The following is a 22,877-nucleotide window of genomic DNA, read 5'->3' as shown; positions in this document are numbered from 1 at the left end:
TGAGTGAGCTTTAATACATCTGATAGGAAAGGAAGCTCCCCTATAAGATATATTGGATCTGTCAATGAATATCTGACACCCAACTGCTGCATGAAGACAGAATGAAGAGAAACAGATGTTGAGAGAAGGATAGAACATAAACTCGATTCTTTCAGAAACAATGCAGAATATTTAATTGATTGTATATAGAAAGTTTCTCATTTCACTAGGCTGAAGCTAATATTAAATGTTCATTAGTTCCCCTTTAAGTAGAGAAACTTGCCGCTTGGTTACTGATGGCTGTATACTGTATAAAACCACTAATGTTTGTACAGACATCTCCGTGGTTCACTGGTGGGAGTCAGTGGTTGGCAATCAGCTAATCGAAGGATAACTTGTATCAAAAGCCATTTAATAAAAGCACTCATAAGCATTTTATTCCTATCCATGATTGCAGACATTTACAAAACCAGAACAACATTTGAGTTTACCTTAAAAAATAACTTATTAAGCAGTGATATACACAGCACAAAATAGTTCAGGGAGAAAATGCAACATTTCATAATTAAAATGTAAACGCGGAAAAACAAAAACCAACAACAAAAACCCAAAACGAGAAAAAAATCAAAATGTTGGAATAAAAGTCTCTATGTCTCGCTACCTAAGATGGCATGTGATAATATCCTTTTACAATGTCCTGTGGGAATATATATATATTTATATATATTTATATATATATGTACAGATGATAAATTGCAGTTCTGTTCAGGGCAATCCTTACATATGCCACCTCTTTACAGCTGCTTGAGTCTGGGTTGGGACCGGCTCCTTCACACAAGAGGGCGCATGGCAACATAAAGAAAAGGTTTGTGCGGCAGGGACCGGGGTCCGTCGGTTAAAGTGTACGGTTGATGGATGGTTCTCTTCGGTTGGAGATCTGGGAAGAGGACTGACTCGCTGAGTCTTCATGATGAGACTTGATGAGGAATCACACACTCATTGTCATGCTAGGAGAATACTGCAACGGGAGCAAAGTCAAGCTTAGCGCTGGGGTCTCACTCTGGCCAGTTCCAAGCATAGCTCACATTTATTTTGCTGATGGCAAATAAGATAAACAAACTTCTGGTTTAAATGTTTCTTTGGGTGATATGTTTGGCAAGGGGGATATGCACAGCTCTCTTTACTTATTATCCTCGATTTTCCTAATTGCTCACTGCAATTATTTACATTTCATTTTCTAACTGGCGGTAGACTCGTCAAAACTAATTGCTGGTTGGTTGCTATGGGTAACAATATAGGGCCCTGAACTGACATAAAGTAAGTGCTGTGCCTATAAGAGCCCAGTGAGTGGCCTGAGAATGCGGCACATCAGCCTTCTGTCCAACCTATTAAAGGAGAACTAAAGCTTAATTAAAGAAGTAGGGCAGAAACGTATGTTTTCGGCTTCTGTACCAGCCCAAGGCAACCACAGCCCTTTAGCATTGTCTCCAAAGATGCCCCAGTATCTCCCATCTTCTTTTCTGCTGATTCACATGCTCTGTCATACCACCCAACATTTTGGAAATAAAAAGAGGTACAAAAAAAGTTGCAGCGAGTAGCGCTGCAAATTTTTTTGACCATGCCCATTTTTGTGGCCACACCGCCTAATTACATGTTCATTTTACAAAATTTGGCAGGTGATGAAAGTTTGTGCCTATAAACAAACGAAGATTGTAAGCTCTGAGGGACAAGCTTTTGATGCAATTCCCCTGTAATTCCTCAGCAATGGCAGTGAGTAAAGAGTACAAGGGTCATTTACAAGTGCAGCATGCAAATCGCAATTTCCGATGCAGTTCACCATGTTGTCTTTAGGCTCGATACATTTTCATCCTGTAATTCCAGCATTATTGTGGTTCTGAGGGGAATATGTGCCAAAGGCAATTCTGTCCGAAAGGTTAAAAAGGTTGAAAGGAACAGTAACACCAAAAAATGAAAGCGTTGTAATGAAAATATCATGTACTGTTGCCTGCCCTGGTAAAACTGCTGTGTTTGCTTCAGAAACACTACTATAGTTTATATAAACAAGCTGCTGAGTAGCAATGGCAGAAATTGAAAAAAGGCTACATGGAGTCCTCGATTTACATACACCCGACTTACATACAACTCATACTTACAAATGTAGGCTATTGTAGTAATGTACTGTGGTGTGCTTGGTCTTTATCAGCATTTAGCTTTAATAAACCTGCCCCAATCCCCTCTGGTGTGTGTTGTCTACTGCACAGCACAGAAAGGTAAAATAAATACTATGTTAAGACAGACATCTGTCTTGTTGCATTTAAGTAAATGTTTATGTTACAGAAAATTCAACTTAAGAACAAACCTACAGACCCTATCTCGTACGTAACCCGGGACTGCCTGTATATGGCACAAGTTAAATAGAGGATAACAGATAACTCCATTATCAAGAACTTTCATTTGAAGCAACGTAGGGGATTCTTCACAGTCAGGACAGTGAGGTTGTGGAATGCACTGCCGGGTGATGTTGTGATGCCTTTAAGAGTATTGTGATACTAAACTCTATTGTTAGTATAGCTAAGGGTATATATAATTTATGTAAAAAAAGGGAGGGGTATGTGTATCGATGCTGTGTTTTTATTTGGAGGGGTTAAACTTGATGGACTTTGTTTTTTTTTAACCCGATTTAACTATGTAACTATGTTCTACAGAGCTTATCTGCTATCTGCTGTGTAACCTTTGAATAGCTGCGCCCATTGCTACACAACAGCTTATTTATATAAACAATAGTAGTGTTACTGAAACTAACACAGCAGGGCAACACTGCATTATATTTGTATTACTTTAAAACACTTTAATTTTTTTATGTTACTGTTCCTTTAAGTAAGCTGCATCTACTCACATCATAGGCCACTGTGAGAAGAGTCCTGGAGCTACTGCCATCTTTGAGGTGGCTGTAGCACCAGGATTTCCCAGCATCATTAGGCAATCTTGCGCACCAATCACAACAGGAGGCAAGATAGATGCAGTGGTGCGGAAGTGCAAGAAGCAGCTTTGGATGAAAGTTCCTTTAATGAATTGTGCCAATTTGTGTAACGACAAATCAACACAATTATTGCATCAACGCAACCGTGATTGTGAGTTGTAAAAGAAACGCTTTTATTTGCCTTAATGTACGTACTTACACTCTCATTCTGAAAGGGGTTTAAGAAATTTCCTCCCATTTCTCCATCATCCCTTGGTGTGCCTGGCTGGTTACTCAGATTCATGTTATTGGGAGAGTTCTGCAGATTTTACACAGAGAGAAAAAAAAATTAAACCACGTACAATTCAGCTTTATTAAAATTATTAATCATTAATGGCCGCTTGCAATTTTCACCAGGAAAGAACAATTCAGAGAGATTTTGGAGCTCATTGCTGTTGCTCTAACACCCCACAGCGTTTGACTGCTCAAAGAACCATCAACAGGGTTTTGCACAGGCATCTGCATTGATAAAGGCGTCAATTCATTCACACGCAGGAAAAATATCCGCACCAGAAGTACTTTTTTTTTATGGGCTAGAAATCAAAACTACTGGGATCCCCAGATTTCTGATAAAAAGAGGTACCAGACAGGGATGCCCCCTTTCACCACTGCTCTTCAGCATAGCTCTGGACCCACTGTTAAGACACCTGCAGAATGATGACATCTTTAGAGGCATACAAGTAGGTACCCAGCAGATAAAACTTATAGCGTACGCAGACACATTCTCCTCTTCCTTAATAAACCACAAACAGAACTGCCCATTAACCTACACAAAATAGACATATTCTGTACTATAGCAGGATTCAGAATCAATCTAGGGAAATCCGGAGCCTTAAGATTACAACACACTATCCCTTCAGACTGGACTAATCCGTTCCCATTTAAAAATGCCAAAACGCATATCAAATTTCTCGGAATCCAGTTGCCACAACATCACAAAGACATATATAGACTAAATATCAGATACACCAAAGAACCATATAGAAACAAGAAACTCACAAATGGATAAACACAAACCTGCACTCAGGAAGAATCCATCTAATAAAAATGGTAATATTTCTCAAATGACTTAATAAAATACAAATGCTGCCTTATCACATCTCACAAACAGACAGCAAACAATTACAACACATTTTAAGAACATTTTTTTTTTTTACACTCCAACAACAAAAACGTGAAGGTGGACTCCTAATCTCCTAAATATAACGAAGCAGCCCTTCTAAGATACGTGGGAGATTGGCTCTACCACAGAAACATATACACTACGATATCAGTAGACGAAACACTGATGGAAGGAACATCACTTAACTCACTTTTACATACGCCATTGCAGGAAATCCCAAAATAGATGCAAGAAAACCCACTATTTATCCACACATATAAAGCCTGGCATTCTATCCGTAAAAAAACAAACTTATCTCCTTTTAACTCAATTCATCTAACCTGGATCAACAACAAAAAATTCACTCCAGGCTTAAATAGTACCATATTCAAAACATGGCAAACATATGGCTATGACAGAACATTAAAGACATGATTACGAATAAAAACACAATACAACCAATTTCAGACTTAACACAGAAATACCCGCTCTTACGGACTCATCAATTTTCCCTACTACAACTTACACATTTTATCACACAACAACTGGCTAAATTAACAGAAAAAGATAAAAACAACACGATAAACTCGATATTGTTCACAAACAACACAGTCAAATCAAACGCACAAATCTATTTATTAATTTATTTGTTATATATTATTTCATTTATAAAGCATAAGAAAATAAAAACATTTTTGGAAAAAAAAAACTGGGATCAAGCAAACCTGGAAAAAAGTACATGTTACTAGTCCTGTTCTTTATTAATCGGGCGTGTAACCAATGTATTAGCTGCTGTACATGATGATTAGGCAAGTGAAGTTAGAATATATACATTGAGCCAGGGAATCTTTACAGGGGGGGGACAGATATACTCACCTTGGAAATACTGTCCATGTCCCCTGAACCTAAACGTGAGACAATATCTCTCATTAATAATATGTAGAAAATAACTAATAATCTAATATCAGAAAATATCAGTATAAAAACAGCACCATATGGCACAGAGCTCACTGGGTGACTGCCTGTTAATTCAGATGCAAAATCAATAAGCAGCTGTTGGAAGGGCTGACGAGGAACTATCGTGAAAATGAAAATTTAATATAAGCTTTCTCATACTGAAAACTAGAAACTTTCTAAATACAATCCATTAAATATTCTGCATTGTTTCTGAAATAATCAAATTTGTATTCACTATTCCTCTTTCAGCATCTGCTGCTCTTTATTCTCTCTTCATGCAGCATTTGGGTGAAGATAAACTTGATTATTTCAGAAACGGTACAGAATTTTTAATTGATTGTATTTAGAAAGTTTCTTATTTCAATGTGCTGAAGCGAATATTACATTTTTATTTTCGCAATAGTTCCCCTTTAAGTTTATCAGCCTCATTTACTTTAGAACCACTAACTGTAGGAGTGAACTGGACACGGGAGCAGCCTTACTATATTACTTTTAGCTGCAATGCCCAAAACTAACCATAGGTGGAGCCCGAGCTCCAGAAAACTGTTCTCGCTAATGGAAAATAAGTGCCAGTTTGCCTCTAGCTTTCACTGAGATACACCATTATACACTTACATTTTCATGCAGAATTATGCAGGGGTCTAACTACCTGGCACAGTTTAATAACACCCACTAAATCACACCTCTGAGAGCTTCTTTAATTACAAGTGGTGTTTGGGAATCCCAAAAGAGGGGACAGACCTGAACATAAGACGATTTAAGATGTCTGCCCACTTATAATTATAGAATTAGAATATATTAAAAGCTAAACAGGGGTCTGACCAAATGCTGGACAGCAGTGTAGGGCAATGGGAAGTTATTAGGAAGGTTGTTGCTGTCCGGCCTGAGACAATGGCAGATTAGGCAAAAGTAAAAATGCAGAGTCTGTGGTCACTGGATAAAGGGGTTAGGGGGAGAAAAATACTAAAGTACATTGTACAATAATTATATATTTACCTCCTTATATATTTATAATATGAAATAAGAGAGAAATAAAAAATGAATTGTCATGTGGCCTTGGATTTTTATGTTTTTGTATGTACTGTATTGTTTATGGTATTCAGCATGCTTACCTAATGAGCCATTTATGTGGTGTGGTTCCATTCCACCTAGTCCACTCATTGGCCCATCTGAGCCAGGACCCATTGGAAACTAGAATTAACATGAGTACAATGTCACACATATTATTAAATAAGTAAAACAAATAACACAAATTACATATTTCTTATAACAATTGGATGCTTATCTAGTGTTATGGTTGACTACTATCTGCACCATCTGTCCCTACTATACCTGCTATCCAACAGTCCCTTCCCAGAGACTATTATCCCACTGTTACTATAGGCACTGTCTCTCCCTACTATACCAACTATCCCACAGTCACACTCCCTTCCCAGAGACTATTATCCCACTGTTACTATAGACACCATCTCTCCCTACTATACCTGCTATCCCACAGTCACATTCCCTTCCCAGAGACTATTATCCCACTGTTACTATAGGCACCATCTTTCCATAATATACCTGCTATCCCACAGCCACACTCCCTTCCCAGAGACTATTATCCACTGTTACTATAGGCACCATCTCTCCCTACTATACCTGCTATCCCACAGTCACAGTCCCTTCCCAGAGACTATTATCCCACTGTTACTATAGGCACCATCTCTCCCTACTATACCTGCTATCTCACAGTCACACTCCCTTCCCAGAGACTATTATCCCACTGTTACTATAGGCACCATCTCTCCCTACTATACCTGCTATCCCACAGCCACACTCCCTTCCCAGAGACTATTATCCACTGTTACTATAGGCACAATCTCTCCCTACTATACCTGCTATCCCACAGTCACAGTCCCTTCCCAGAGACTATTATCCCACTGTTACTATAGGCACCATCTCTCCCTACTATACCTGCTATCTCACAGTCACACTCCCTTCCCAGAGACTATTATCCCACTGTTACTATAGGCACCATCTCTCCCTACTATACGTGCTATCCCACAGTCACATTCCCTTCCCAGAGACTATTATCCCACTGTTACTATAGACACCATCTTTCCATAATATACCTGCTATCCCACAGCCACACTCCCTTCCCAGAGACTATTATCCACTGTTACTATAGGCACAATCTCTCCCTGCTATACCTGCTATCTCACAGCCACAGTCCCTTCCCAGAGACTATTATCCCCACTGTTACTATAGGCACCATCTCTCCCTACTATACCTGCTATCCCACAGCCACAGTCCCTTCCCAGAGACTATTATCCACTGTTACTATAGACACCATCTCTCCCTACTATACCTGCTATCCCACAGTCACACTCCCTTCCCAGAGACTATTATCGCACTGTTACTATAGGCACCATCTCTCTACTATCAGGGCTGGATTTACATAGTGGGCGCTCCTAGGCCCACTGTTGTCCGTCTACCCTATCCCCTCCCCTTTATTCGTGCAAATTTTCATCATCGGGACCGGAGTAATGAGGATTGGAGTACTGGGAATTTAAAAAATGATTGAATCTCCAGCACATTCCCAGTGTTTTTGAACCACACGATAATGAAGTGCTCAACCCCTGTGTTCCGTCTCGTCAGACCAGGTGCTTAGTGGTCAATTACCCTCTCTGCCATGGGTTGAAATCATATATTCAGTCCATATGACCATAGCACACTGACAAACAGGTTTCTGTTGCGTTTCAAGTGTTTTATTGGCTCATTACAGTAGAAAAAGGCAACGTTTCGGGCCGCACAGGGCCCTTTATCAAGCCTGTGACCATATACACAACCCAGTATTAAATAGTGATAAGTGAGGGCGGGGAAAGGGGAGGGGGAGTGTGCAGTGTTTTTGAACCAATGAGGGTGTGGTTGGGCAGCATGCCGCCCCCAAAAATCCTGCCGCCCTAGGCGGCCTTTCCACAAATCCGGGCCTGCCTGCTATGCCGCAGCTACAGTCCCTTCCCAGAGACTATTATCCCACTGTTACTATAGGTACCATCTCTCTCTACTATACCTGCTATCCCACAGCCACAGTCCCTTCCAGAGACTATTATTGCCACTGTTACAGACTGGGATCAAGATATCAGAGCAACTAGCTAAACAGTACTGTTACACTTACATTAGGTCTGTTGCCTCCCGGAGGTACTGCATTCATTAAAGTGTACATGTTATCTCCAGAATTTGTGGAATCTGACATTGGAAATGAAATGGAGGGGTTAAATACAGCAGGATAATTCAAAAATCACCACTAGATGTATATCATTTACAAATCAATAATTTTTAAAGCATTTAATATGATTCCTTGTGGAAAAACACACAATGTTAGATAAAGCAGAGCAGTTTTTCCCAAACCGTGGGTCTTACCCTTGGGAATGCCCAGTTATGTGCCTGGTGTGCTCTGACTGAAGATTAGCTTGAGGTCTAGGGAGAAGGCCTATTTGTTTTCCTAGGTAGTCTTTCAAGCCAAGCCCGATGGTCACTCAGAGTGAGCTCAGAGGTGAACACTTGTTTATTTGCTGTTCTAGGTATTGGCTGAATAACTATCGTGGAGGGGGACAGGCAGGTGTAGGGCTCCCACTACTATTTCCAGCAACACTGATACTGATACAGAAGTATTTTTATCTGTAACCTTGTCATGAGTTTAGAAGAACCATGACAAATTGTTGGACCACAAAGTGGATCTTGAACTATAAAAGCCTGAATGATAATGCAGTAGACTTGTCAGAGGTTAAACAAACAGGTGCCTTCTCACCCTCTTCCCAATTCCTGATTACCCTACTGAAATGCTTTCTTTGCACAGATCACTGGGGTGTATACACACACACACACACACACACGTGTATATTTATAGTATAGATATAGTACCTTTACTTTTGTAACTAAAGATCAATAAGATTCTTTATGACAATACACCAATACAGCATAAAATATTTTTCATAAAAAAACCAGTCAAATAGGTAAGATTTAAATAACAGATTAGTTAACGTACCTGCTGGGCTTGGCATGATTGGGGTTCCTGGTGGACCTCCACCTCCCGGAGGACCCTGGAGGGGAAACAAAAAAAACACAGATTAGTAAAAGGTGGCAACAGGAAGAAAGTGATTTAACAAAAGTACATTCTCTAAATCAACATGGTGCAGGTGCCACGTAACCCTGTAATAATAGCCTTGTGTGCTTTCTGGGTGGAAATAATAACTGTAAAGTGAAAGGGTAACTGAGTGCAGCAAATGAGATTCACAATTCTTATATAAGAGAACAGTCCTGACTCAAAATATCATGAATGATCCTAAAAGCCTGTATATTAAAATCACTGTCCTGTACATAAAGAGTCATACTGACACCTAAACTAAGACATGGACTGAGGCTTCAATAATCGGTAATATTAGTTAGTATCGATAATATAGTCTGAATAGTGAATTATGGGATCTATGAGTTGAGGCCTTATTTCTTTCCTCAGTAAGTATTGGTTATTTATAGCTCCTGTAAGTGGGCCACCTAATCATTCTGAGTTATCAATATACGTTTAGCCAATAATCCAGACATCAAAAACCTACTGAATGTGTCCTAATTTTTATGTTTAATTATTTATCTTATTTTAAAGCAGTTTGGAATTTCATCAACTTCCTGGTTGCTAGGCTCCATTTTACCCTAGCAACCAAAAGTGACTAGAAAGATAACTATTAAAAACTAACATTAGCAATAAAATTGAAGCCTCACAGAGCAAAAGTTTGTTTATCTGCCAGGGTCAGCAATTCCCATTTGAAAGCTGGAAAGCAACAGTAATGCAAATAATAAAAATATATATATTTCATTTACAGATATGGGATTTGTTATCCAGAGACCCGTTATCCATAAAGCACTGAATTAGAAGAAGGCTGTCTCCCATATACTCCATTTTAAGTAAATTTTAAAAAAAGATTCCCTTTTTCTCTGTAATAATAAAACAGTAGCTTGTACTTGATCCAAACTAAGATATAATTAATCCTTATTGGAAACAAAACCAGCCTATTGGGTTTAATTTACTTTTGAATGACTTTTTTAGACGGCTTAAGGTATGGAGATACAAACTTTTGGAAAGACCCTTTATCTGAAAAAGTCCCTAGCATTCTGGATAACGGTTCCCATTCCTGTATTTGTAAAAAAAAATCAACAGTTTCTAAAAATGGGGCATTCTATAAAATACTAGAAGTTAACTGAGAAGCTTTAGAAAAGTGGGAACACATTTTCAGGCCAGTATAACATGGATATATAAGGTTACACTTAAAAGCACAGCTGTGAATTGGTGTAATAGTTATACATGGAATCTAAAGTGTAATTTACACGCTCATATAGAGATTTGGTTTTGCAAATAAAGAAGGCAGTATTCATTCCCACAAATAATTATGGCATCCCTTTGAATAATCAAACGTATTAGTGCTGATTCTAATGTGTAGCAAAGCATGGCTCTTCAGGAAAAATCTGTCCAGATTGGTAATGGTTGTTCAAATGAATATCAACATATGCACATTAAACGATAGACAAAACAAGTAAACCCAACTCAGATGTTCACTCTACAGACAATACACAAGGGCTCTTCTTAACATCTGGACAACTGTTTCTCTCACTAAATAAAACGTAACATCAATTGCGACAAGCAAAACGAAGCCAGATGAACTTACTACGTAATTCCCGGGAGACGCAGACGAGTAGGGTATCTAAAAGCAAATAAAAATCAAAGTTAGTCTTTTTAGTGTTCAGACTGAACATCTATTGATTGGTTTTGTTTTCTCTTTTCAAATGGCCTTATATATTTTACAGTGCCGCGCAGTCATAACTGGGAAGAAAATGTTTGGCACAAAAATGGAGCCACTCCAAGGAACACAGGTAGTTCATACATATGCCAAAGGATGCCAACTGTGACAGTAGACCTTTGGGGATACCACCTAATCCTTAGCTCCCGCCAGGGGTCTTTACCAGCTGCATGCTTGGCACAAACCCCAGTATCATTTAGGGAACAACTATGGTGGTTAGTAATTTGGATTGACTTTTAGTGAGGCACAACTTTAGTTAATGAGCCCTGGTGTGAGTTTGAAACAAGTATTAGAGTCTTAAACTTTAGCAAAATAGCAGGTGCTGTAATAGTTGACCCAAGCCGCTTAGGATCACTTACAGCAAAAGTATATAATGAGAAATCAGCAGCACACTTGATTAGTGATTTGAATGCCTAAAGTGCTTTATTGGCTCACGATAAGGTCTACATGCCAGTGAGCCAATAAAGCACTTTCAGCATTCAAATCACTATCAGCATTTATTTATATTAAACAAAATTGCTTGACCAATGGCCCCCTATAGCTCTTAACCCAAACTTCCCATTCTTCTTGCCTACAACTGCTGCCCCAATCTCAACTCTACTGGCTTACAGATGTAGTCGAACTACATAATATCGAATGATTGTGCCCTTTATTCTCTTGACCCAAAGATGATGGAAAAAAGCAGCGCACATTAAAAATTCTCTGTCTCACAGCGAACGATAGGTATATTGTTTTAGCAAAGTGTGAATTTAGAACTCACCACAGAAAAACTCAGTTTCTATTCATTCCTATGGGATTTTTAGAACTGTATTTATGAATAGAGTTCACCATTTGATAAATATGCTTTTGAAAATCCCATAGGAATGAATAGAAACTGAATAAGTTTTTCTGTGATAAGTTCTAAATTCATACTTTGATAAATCTTCCCCTTACAGTTGAGTACTAAAGTTTACATATATCCATGTACAACTTTACTTTTCACTCGTTACCATATCTTTGCCTGTGTTATGCTAAATAGGGAACCTTCTTTGTTTCTATACAAGGTAATTTTTAAAAGAATAGCTTAGAGACTGATCTATTTTGTTTTTTATTACCATATTATGATTTCCTCTGGATAAAAAGTTTAAACTTCTATGGAAACTTTAGCACTCAAATGTGCCTCTCATATTCAGACAATAGAGATCCTTTGAGATAAAACACCATTATACATATTCTGCAACTAAAGGTTAAACTTGCAGACACTTTTCAGGTAAAAGAGTCATCTTGATTGTTAAAAAAATAAAAGCAAGCATGCTCACGATCAGCATAGGATGGAAAGCACCACACATTGCCTCTTTAATAATTCCATTGACTATAATCCTTAAACTTCTCAGCTCATCTATCATTGGCTAAAAAGGCAGGGAGCTGAAGGTCTGTAACAGAGAAATCTATGGCCTGGCAAGTTCTGGCATATGGGAGAACTGATTCTTATTCATACCATGTTGCATTTTACTATGCACAGTCTACAAATAATGCTACACATACAGGTCTTCACTCGAACAAGAATTGTTCTGAGGAGCTAAATATTATCTATATCCACCTTCAGAAGTACAAGTGGGTGTAAGTAGCATTACAGCTTTGCTAATTTCTTGAGGTTACAAAGAGGTTACAGTACAACACAGGTAAGAAATACTAACCGAATTAGCATTGCCTGGATTGGGCCATGGCCTGCCACCTCCAGGACCCCTGTAAAGCAAACAAATATTATATAAAAACTTTAATTTGTTCCAGGAAACACAGTATCTTGCAGCATATCTGGGAGACACATTTCTGAGTATAAATGATCTATATAGGATCATTCACACAGTGAGTCTATTCAAATACATATCCATATCAATTAATAAAGGGGTTGTGGCCATAATATTTTCTTTGCGAAAGCCAAATTAAATACCACTCAAAGACTCCAGTGAGCATATTTTGCTTTGCCAAGAACAAAGCCTCTCAGGTCATCACTTTTTTGGTCACCACTCAAGGGCAAAATGGGTTGTTTTTATCTTGTTGAAGTTCACCTGAGGTGCCCGAAATTTTGTGGTTATGAATAAAACATGTATCACTATATATATATATATATATATATATATATAAATAAATAACAAATGTGTTTTGGCTACTTACATGTTCATTCCCGGCATGGCAGGGCCACCAAGTGCATTCAGCGGCGGTCTCATTCCCCCTCCATAACTCTGCAATGATAACCAAGGGTCAGACTACCACAAAACAAAACCAAGAAGGAAAGGGGAAAGAAAGGGCAAAAGGTTAATCTCAACACTATTAAAATTAAGATGGACAGCTTTCATTTCTGTCATATGACCTATCTATAAGCAGAATGCCTGTATGTTCTCTTGTGCGTGGGTATTCATATTGTTGTTCTTTGGCTAGTGCCAACTAAAAGTGTCAATTAGCATTGTGTTAAATGTATCATTGTATATGTAAAGGACCTAGCATATGCTGCTGTTCAGGTATGTGCACAGGTTCATTCTATATCAACACCCTATGTTAAAAAACACAAAGTTTGATAGAAGCAAGATTTTAGTTTTTAGTAAGACAAATTCAGAATATGACAATGGGACATTTGTATTTTTAATATATTTTCTGTTGTTTTGAAAGAGCAGACATTTGTATAAATTATGTCTCAAACTAATATGTAGGGCTCCAGCTATTGTGACATACTATTTCCAGATCCTTCTATTGACTATGCTGGTTGTGGAATACTGCACACACACACATACCTTGTAATTAATAGGTTTATATGGCCTCCAATTGGTAGAACGCCTACATGCTGACTGAATATAACGATAGTGTAGGCTTTCAAGCTAGCTCTCGAGAGAGAAGGGAGCAGCAGGGGTCCTCTCAGTGATGTGTTAAATGGGAAAATGTGCCCTCATCATTAACCGGATTTATCTACCATTTAATCCGTTCTGTATGAGTACATAGCTTGTCGTATGCACAGAACATTCAAGTCTAACATTTGCATTAGTCAAAAACCTCACTGGAGGGCTCTTCATTTTGCTATTGATGGAAAATGTTCCAGTTTACCTTTGCTGACTATAGCATCTCCCTGTTCTGAGTATCAATGCAAACATGCAATGAAGGAATATTCCTCAATTCCAAAACATGCTATATGGCCCCATTCTTCACTTTCACTTGACTTTTAGCGGGGCCTTCTGACAGGAAAACCTTGGGGCTGATTTACGAACGATCAAATTTCAATTTTTTTCCATGAATTTCTAAAAATTTTTTGGTTTTCATTTTTTTTTTTTAAAAGCTCTAAAAATTTGAGATTTATACAAAACTTTGACAGATAAAGTAGTCAAGGTCCTATAGCAGTTGATGATCCCACGGTCTTATTTTAAATCAACTGGGACTTTTAGAGGTTTCCGATTTTTTTCCCTGCTAGCAATTGTCCAAAAAACTCCAATTTTTAGAGGTATTGATATCTTTTCTTCGCATTGTTCAGTGGTATTTTCTTTTTTATTCAGATCATTTACTATACGTCATGACATTGTTGGTTTTTGAGAAAGTGAGTTTAGTCGTGGTTTAAAACCACTAAAATTAGACCTTTAATGTTAGGCACCTCCATGTTAGGCACACTAGGGGAAATTCTGCAATGTCAAATACCCCATCAGAACACATTTATTTAGAAGGATGGATTTTGGATACTTTCATATAGTAATGCATAAATATTCTGCACCCCCAAAAGGGAATATAGGGGTATTACAGAATGTAAGGAGTGGAACCTTGACTAGGAGTATAGTCCCTTGTGGGAAAAAAAAGACTTACCTGTGGGCCTAAAGGAACCATTCCCCTTGGGCCACTCATTCTCTGCATGGGCCCACCCATGTTTGGATGTCCTAAAACAGTAATACAACACATTATTATGTTTTACTCTCCCACAATGCAAAAGTGTTATATGTACCTATACATCTTCTCTTATTAGCATTAATGATAATGAAAGATAATAGTAATATACATTACCTGTAAACAAAATACAGATAAGCTAAAGGCCATCTTGCCAGTTAGCAACATCATCGATTGAAAATTGTGATGATCCAGTACAATACAATGATTTTATTGCATTTCATTTTTAAATAGGATGTAAAGAAGCAAATAGAAAGCTGCAATATATACAATAGATCAGGCCTAGACCCCTATAATGTGCATGTACAGTTTACAACTGACATAGCTATACAATGGCAGTAGAGTTGCTAAAAAGAGCTTCGATTTCAAAACAATATAAATGCAGGCAGAGGAGGCTTGAGTGGTCAAGGTTTGGCTTCCACATGGTTTCTCATTAAACTGAAAATCATGAACAGTCACACAACTCCTCAGTGTATAGACCTAACTACCATGATCAGAGACCAAACACATGCTGCCTTGTTAGTAGTGAAGGCCTTAGTGTTCTTCCGAAACACAGAGTTAAAGCCCAGTTTGGTTTTTCATATGGAACAAAGTCACCCACTCTTTCTTCATTTAGGAGCAAGAAGGTTCTGTGGTGTTGGCTACTCTGGAAGATGGCAATGAGCCAGGTAAGGCTGGCAGACAGATACATTCCTGCCACTACAGGGAAGAACGCTAAAGGTTGGCAAGAGAAAAGTTAATTCATGACACTGGCAGGGGTGGGGGTCTAGTAAAAGCTGGTAGATTCAATGGGGAGTACTAAATATAGAGGACAGACTAGCATATGACTAGCATATGGGTCTCTGGAGTGTTATTACTGAGGCCCTAGCATGTTCACTGTGATTTGCCAAAACATTAATGAAGGGAGCAGATAATCCCTTTGTCTGGTGATGTTTCACAAGGGAGAGAGTCTCAGGTGACATCTGATCCTTTATGTTGTCTTCGGGGGCTAATAAAGGTCTAACACTTAATTAAAGCAGAATTACTAGACAGAATGTAAAAGGCAATATATGTGTGTGTATATATATATATATATATATATATATATATATATATATATATATATATATATATATATATATATATATATATACATATACATATACATACATATATATATATATATATATATATATATATATATATATATATATTTAACCAATTAAGTCCGCAAACGCTCTCCTTCACTTAATAAACTCCATTCATTCTGGGTGCCATGCTTAAATTGGAATGTATATAAGAATTGGAAGTAAGGCAATATATGTATGTGTGTGTATATATATATATATATATATATATATATATATATATATATATATATATATATATATATATATATATATATATATATATATATTTAACCAATTAAGTCCGCAAACGCTCTCCTTCACTTAATAAACTCCATTCATTCTGGGTGCCATGCTTAAATTGGAATGTATATAAGAATTGGAAGTAAGGCAATATATGTATGTGTGTGTATATATATATATATATATATATATATATATATATATATATATTATATATATATATATATATATATATATATATATATATATATATATATATATATATATATATATATATTTAACCAATTAAGTCCGCAAACGCTCTCCTTCACTTAATAAACTCCATTCATTCTGGGTGCCATGCTTAAATTGGAATGTATATAAGAATTGGAAGTAGCACGCACTCCAAGTTAATTTACTATTTATTATATGAAGGCATCAAAGTTTTGGGTCATTTCGCGGTCTAGAACCTTTGCCCAATGGTTCTAGACAGAGAACCGAAACGTTGATTGCCTTTATATAATAAATAGTAAATTAACTTGGAGTGCGTGCTACTTCCAATTATATATATATATATATATATATATATATATATATATATATATATATATATATATATATATATATATATATATATATATATATAGACAAATACAAGATTCCTCTGCACTCAACCCATTATCAATATATATAGTCAGGTGATCCCACTGGTGTCTAATAAAAGGGCAGCCAAGTTTGGGAGTTTTACTTTGAAAGCAGCTAGCAAGTTGCAGGTAAAACGTATTCGTCCCTTTTATAAAATGTATAATTAAACCATAGAATTCTTAATGATTCAGATGAAAATTGAGCATAGGACTGGCCAGATATGGGATGACTTTGACGTAGTTGGCCAGCTTAAATATATTGCAATATATGGACAAACAATCCCTGTTTTGTTTAAAGGGTAAGGCATTTTTCAGTAGCAGTATGCACAAAATGTCGCTGTCTTAAATATATTGATAATGGGTTGAGTGCAGAGGAATCTTGTATTTGTCTATATGTTTTTTGTGGTCACACCCTCATTGCACCCCCGCCTAATGATTTTAAAAACTAGTGGTGAGCACAACTTTCCCTTGTTTGTTATATATATATATATATATATATATATAGTGAATAAAGTACCCCCTCTTGTAAAATATAAGGATATTATAAGTTACCGAGGAGTTTCATGACCATACCCTCATTGCACCCCCGCCTAATGATTTTAAAAACTAGTGGTGAGCACAACTTTCCCTTGTTTGTTATATATATATATATATATATATATATATATATATATATATATATATATATATATATATATATATATATATATATATATATATATATATATATATATATATATATATATATATATATATATATATATATATATATAGTGAATAAAGTACCCCCTCTTGTAAAATATAAGGATATTATAAGTTACCGAGGAGTTTCATGACCATATAAAAACACGAGGCCTCGTGTGGGGGTACTTTATTAATTATAATACACAAATTTTAGTGAGTCATGTGACAGAAATTACATCACTACTCACTGTTTATAACTGATGACATCACTACTCACCGTTTATAAGGATATAATTTACAGGATATTCATGGCTTTTGTGTATTATATATATATATATATATATATATATATATATACACACACACACACACACACACACACACATACAGTATGGTATTTGTAAGCATAACAAACAAGGGAAAGTTGTGCTCACCACTAATTTTTAAAAACATTAAGCAGGGGTACAAAGAGTCTGTGACCACATATTACATACAGACAAATGCAAGAGGTCCTCTGCACTCAACCCATTATCAATATATTAAGGACATTGAGACATTTTGTGCCTTGAGCTATTAAAAAATGCCTTCCCCGTTAAACAAAACAGCGATTGTTTCTCCATATATTGCAATATATTTGGCCATCTTAAATATATTGCAATATATGGACAAACAATCCCTGTTTTGTTTAAAGGGTAAAGTATTTTTTTAGTAGCATTTGCATTTTGCACTACAAAGCCTCACTCACCTTGTTGCCTTGATGGGTCTATTCCACCAGGAAGTAACGTTTGGCTTCCAGGAACACCCCCCAGTCCCTATAAAAGAATATATACCCGTTAGTCAATGCTCATTTCTAATTCCTGCTAGATGTTAATGTGGGAACCAAACCTGTATTCACCTGGTTAGGTATTCTTAAGGGGGGCCTGGGACCACCAGGATACCGGGGTGACATAAATGGCTGTAAAGACAAGACAGAAAGAGTGGTACATTTAATTTAGTATGGACTTTGGAACAGCAATAGGCAACCTGTGGCCCTTTAACTGGGAGTATGGAGCATCTTGGGTATTGCATCTCTTGGTGGCCATTCAAAGATGTTAAATCCATATGCTATTAACAATAAGTTACCCAATATACTACATGCAAAAGCTGTGCCTTATTTGACTGAATTTAACATAACCTTGCAGTGTATGCAGTTTTAATGAAACACAAAATATTAATCATTTATATAACAGTATATAAAATTATCTTTTTCATGAACATTTAATGCTTTGTGGAGACTTGTCTCTTTATTTTGGGAGTGATTCAGATGAAGACTTGAGTTGCACTTAATGATTCAGAATTTGGTTTATTGCATTTTCATTTTAATTCCTACAGTCTATAAATGTTTTGCTGTGGCGAAAAGTCTCTTTGTATTGATGAGAGTCATGGTAAATAGCAGGTAGACCGATGGTTGACCTGCCAAAGGTTCACCTAGTGGGTCCCCAACCCTTGTGGGTCTTAGCCAAGAACAATTCCTAGCAGCCCTTTCTCATTTCCACCACAGGTCTGTAAGGCACCTATTATATTAAGTCCTGTCTACATCTAATTGCTATGAGAGTGGGTCCCCTTTGTCAGGTTCTCTGGTGGGCAATTGGAGGCCCACTCAGACACTGCTGCTGCTGTTCTTGTTTTTAGAATTTAATAGTCTCTCTGGAAATAGGATATAATCTCAGTTGTTTGGCTTTGTAAGGTGGTGAGTGAAGTCAAATTAGACTTTGTTTCAAAGGTTGTTCTGGGGAATCCCAGTGTAGCAAAAGACCCTTTAGATAAACATGAAAGCTCCTAACAGTAACCGCAATCCAGTGAGAGACAGGCCAATCTGTATGAAGATAATTATGAGTATCTTTGGAGTTTAGCACTTTGTTCAATATATATTCATCAATTTACAGTTGCCTGCACTCCAAACATTCTTAATTACATATATGCACCTTCATATTCACGGTGAGAAATGGTGTAAGGACAGCATGTGAATTAAGGATATGCACAATTCATTTGTACCCAAAGCTGTTTACGATGCTCTTCTTTCTTTTCATTGGAAGGATAAAATACACAAATTGGGGTGCTAATAAAACCAGTGCACTCATGAAGAGCAACTTAAGCTATGGGGGCAAGGGGAAGAACAGGGCTGAACACAGGATTGATTGGGCCTCCTACCTGATTGTGGGGTCCTATCATGGAATTGCTGAGGTTGAGAGGTAGGTGCTGTGCATGCAGTGACAACTGGGAACCTGGTGGGCCCTAGGGAATAATAAGATCAGGGACACCATTAGAAACGTATTATAAGGACTGGGTCACCAAACTTGAAGCCTCTAAGCTATTTCATCTTTATTCCTTTAATATTAATACTATAAATGAAGTTTATTGGACATGCTGACTGGCACCCCTACCAGCATTTAGCTACCCAGCCAAACCAATCATTTTTGTGGGTACCCAATCCATTGCAGGACTCTATCCTATGCATTTTACTCTGGAAAGTAACAATTGTGGCGTGTTACTGTGTGGCAGCCATGTAGGGGTTAAGTAGCAATAATTTTGATCTAGGTTACCCGATGTATAATGTTATCTGTGGAAACAGCTATCATCCTTTTTAGCACTTAAAGCACAAACTATTGATTGTTTTATTAGTCCTGGAGAAAGGAAGCTGATTCTAGCTGATGATGCATTTTCATGGAACAGGATAATTTAGCAAAAAAAATGGAATACACAAACTTCCTCAAGTGTTAAAGGGATACCATCAGCACATCATTTGGATTATTTATTCATATGGGAGTGGGTGATCATAGCTAGTTAAAAGGTAGCCACAGACTACAGTAAATACCTCTGTTTGCAACAAATAATAAAGCATTTGCTTATTTTTGCAGATTCGTATTGAAAATATTAGTTCTCTTGTCTTTTGATTTGAAATTCCTAACCATTATGTCCTTTAATTAAAGGGGAACTAAAGGCTTACAAAAACCTTTGGAGTTGCAGCAATTTGTATCAATGAACAGGGCTGATTCACATATTAGCAATATAGACACAATAGCTTTTATGTTTATGTGATCTTGCTATCAGTACAAGTATTATGCCTATTAACAGGCCGTGAAACAATTCAGAATAAAAGAGGTTACATATAAATATGTGCTAATGTACAAACAAAGCAACAATGGGTTATTTTTAAGAACGGATAGAACATTACCACTCAAACAAATGCAGCAGCCAAAGTAACTAGTTTGATCCATGTACTGTCTATTTATCATGTATGTAACATGTTATCCATGATGCTGGGAGTTCCATCATTTTGTATAAAGATTTTGGTTTATAAGGTCTTGCTTGGGATGAAGGCTCACTTTTTCCACTGGAATATTTATGGGCAGATTTATTAAGGTTCGAGTTGTGTTTTCCACAAAAATTCAAGTTTACAAGATTATTCTTTTGGTCAAAAAATTTTTGGGTTAAAAAAAAAACCTCTATAACTCTATTGTACCCCAACCCTGGAAATAGCTCAAATCCAAAAATACACCATCTAAAACTTGTCAAGGTCATGTAGGAGTCAATGGCAGAGGTCCCTTGAAACACCTGAAGATGTTAATATCCTTCATGATGTATACTTTTTTTTCTGAGGGTTTTGCCTGAAAACTCTAGTTTTTTACTGCCGAAAACTCAATCAATTCGAGTTTTTTTCGGATTGTTAACTCCAAACTCACTGATCTGAGTTTTTTCCATTCTCATTTGAGTTGTGAGTTCATTCAAACTGAACTCTAAAATTCGACCTTATTTGGATAAATTACCCCTTTTTTGTCCAGTTAGGAAAAGTATTTTGTCATGTTGCTTTCATCTACTCCAGGCTCAAAGTCATTCTTTGCCACCTCCTTCCATTAAGTGGCAGAGCAGACATTATTCATGAGCACAAAATCATTGAACACAATATACTGGATTAGGAGCAGGTCTCCTCGAGAGCAATACACATAACTGCGCATCAGCAACTGGTTTACTTAATACTTTCATTCTAGCTTTCGTTCCTCCTTCCTGCTACATTTAATACAGTTAGCTCTGGCCAGAACAAATGCTAAACAACAGGGCAAATGGGCAGTACTGATTACCTTGAATAATAACAATAATCAATATGTTAAGTTTTGGCTAAAGGTTTGCATGCCACAGTTCTGTGTGTGACAGCCTGGGAGTTTGTGATTGTATAACATTAGGAGCAGTGGCAGATGGAGAGAGGCTTTGTCTGATGCCGTTTTTTGTGATGGACAAAATGTTCCTTGTTCCAAATGCCTTAAGGTGAAGTTTTATTATACTGCACAATGGCGCAAACCAATGTATTCTTTTTCTCGATAATATTAATTTGACAAAACAACAAAAGCATTTACATTTCTGCAAAATACAAATTGTTTCTTTGCAGTAGAGTCATCTAAAGATTATTTTCCATTACTAATGAGAAGCTAATGCTACTATACTATTTAAATTTGGGTAACTATATCATGTCGGCAGAAAGTGGCACTATACATGGTAATTGTGTGGCAGAATGTATCTGCTGGGCGTTTGCATACAGTTATGGGACCTGTTATCCAGAATTCTTAGCCTGGGGTTTTCCAGATAAGGGGTCTTTAAAGGGGAAGGAAACCTAGTCGGCGCAAAACCCTGGCATTTGTCCAGCGGGACGGGTAGGCCAGGGGGGAGGAGGGAGGGTGGGCAACAAACGGGTGGGGGGGTGGGGGGTTTGCGCCGACTAGGTTTCCTTCACCTTTAAGTAATTTGGATCTCCATACTTTATGACTATTAAAAAATCATTCAAACATTAGATAGAATTGTTCTGCCTCCAATAAGGATTAATTATATTTTAGTTTGGATAAAGTACAAGGAAATCCCTTTTAAAATTTTAATTATTATGGAGTGCATGGGAGTATGACCTTCTCATAATTCGTAGCCTTCTAGATACCGGTAATGGGTTTCTGGATAACAGATCCCATACTAAAGTATTTTACAACAAATGTTGGTTTAAATTAAGTCTGTAAGACTTTAAGATGCATTTGTGTAGATTATCTTGGAACTCAGCACCCAAACATTTCCTGAAATCACCTTGGCTTAATCGGTGTGTCAGGAATTACGGTTAATTTAGGAGGAAGTTTATACATAGGAACACATTTTAGAAAAAGGAAGCTTTCTCAATCAAATAAAAGGAAGTGTTCTGAAGTGAGAGGATAAAAAGCTCTGTAAAAAACTGATTCCCTGTGATAAGGGCATGTATGTGTATGTATCGACATCCAATGTATGTCACTGTATCCATCAAATGTAACTGTAAGAATAGTAATTGTCTACAAATGTTGGACTGGTTATTGATGAACACATTTAAATTCTAAATACAGTATAGAGGTGGTATAAGAAAAGATAGAAATATTTGAATTCCAAAAGAAT

General features: G+C 37.1%; 1 protein-coding gene across 5 annotated transcripts in view; it reads right to left on the bottom strand.

The window, feature by feature from the left end:
• Positions 1 to 389: 389 nt before the first annotated feature.
• The window catches only part of ssbp2.L (single-stranded DNA binding protein 2 L homeolog), a 127,598-nt gene continuing 105,110 nt past the window's right edge, over positions 390 to 22,877 (bottom strand). The window contains exons 6-18 of one of the 5 annotated variants that reach the window (XM_018264804.2): positions 19,632 to 19,715; positions 18,337 to 18,396; positions 18,187 to 18,253; positions 14,708 to 14,778; positions 13,043 to 13,110; positions 12,565 to 12,613; positions 10,757 to 10,792; positions 9,088 to 9,142; positions 8,218 to 8,288; positions 6,170 to 6,248; positions 4,977 to 5,005; positions 3,159 to 3,257; positions 390 to 1,074 (exon numbers count right to left, since the gene is read on the bottom strand). In XM_018264804.2, coding sequence (XP_018120293.1) covers positions 1,021 to 1,074; positions 3,159 to 3,257; positions 4,977 to 5,005; positions 6,170 to 6,248; positions 8,218 to 8,288; positions 9,088 to 9,142; positions 10,757 to 10,792; positions 12,565 to 12,613; positions 13,043 to 13,110; positions 14,708 to 14,778; positions 18,187 to 18,253; positions 18,337 to 18,396; positions 19,632 to 19,715 — 822 coding nt within the window. In that variant the 3' untranslated portion in view covers positions 390 to 1,020. Of the gene's footprint in view, positions 1,075 to 3,154; positions 3,258 to 4,976; positions 5,006 to 6,169; positions 6,249 to 8,217; positions 8,289 to 9,087; positions 9,143 to 10,756; positions 10,793 to 12,564; positions 12,614 to 13,042; positions 13,111 to 14,707; positions 14,779 to 18,186; positions 18,254 to 18,336; positions 18,397 to 19,631; positions 19,716 to 22,877 lie in introns of all 5 variants that reach the window. The other 4 variants (XM_018264812.2, XM_018264819.2, XM_018264824.2 and 1 more) reach the window with 4 other exon arrangements.

The sequence above is a fragment of the Xenopus laevis genome, chromosome 1L (assembly GCF_017654675.1).
Source record: "Xenopus laevis strain J_2021 chromosome 1L, Xenopus_laevis_v10.1, whole genome shotgun sequence".
NCBI lineage: Eukaryota > Metazoa > Chordata > Amphibia > Anura > Pipidae > Xenopus > Xenopus laevis.
The sequence above is the reverse complement of the archived record's forward strand: the minus strand, read 5'-3'. Positions and strand labels throughout refer to the sequence as shown.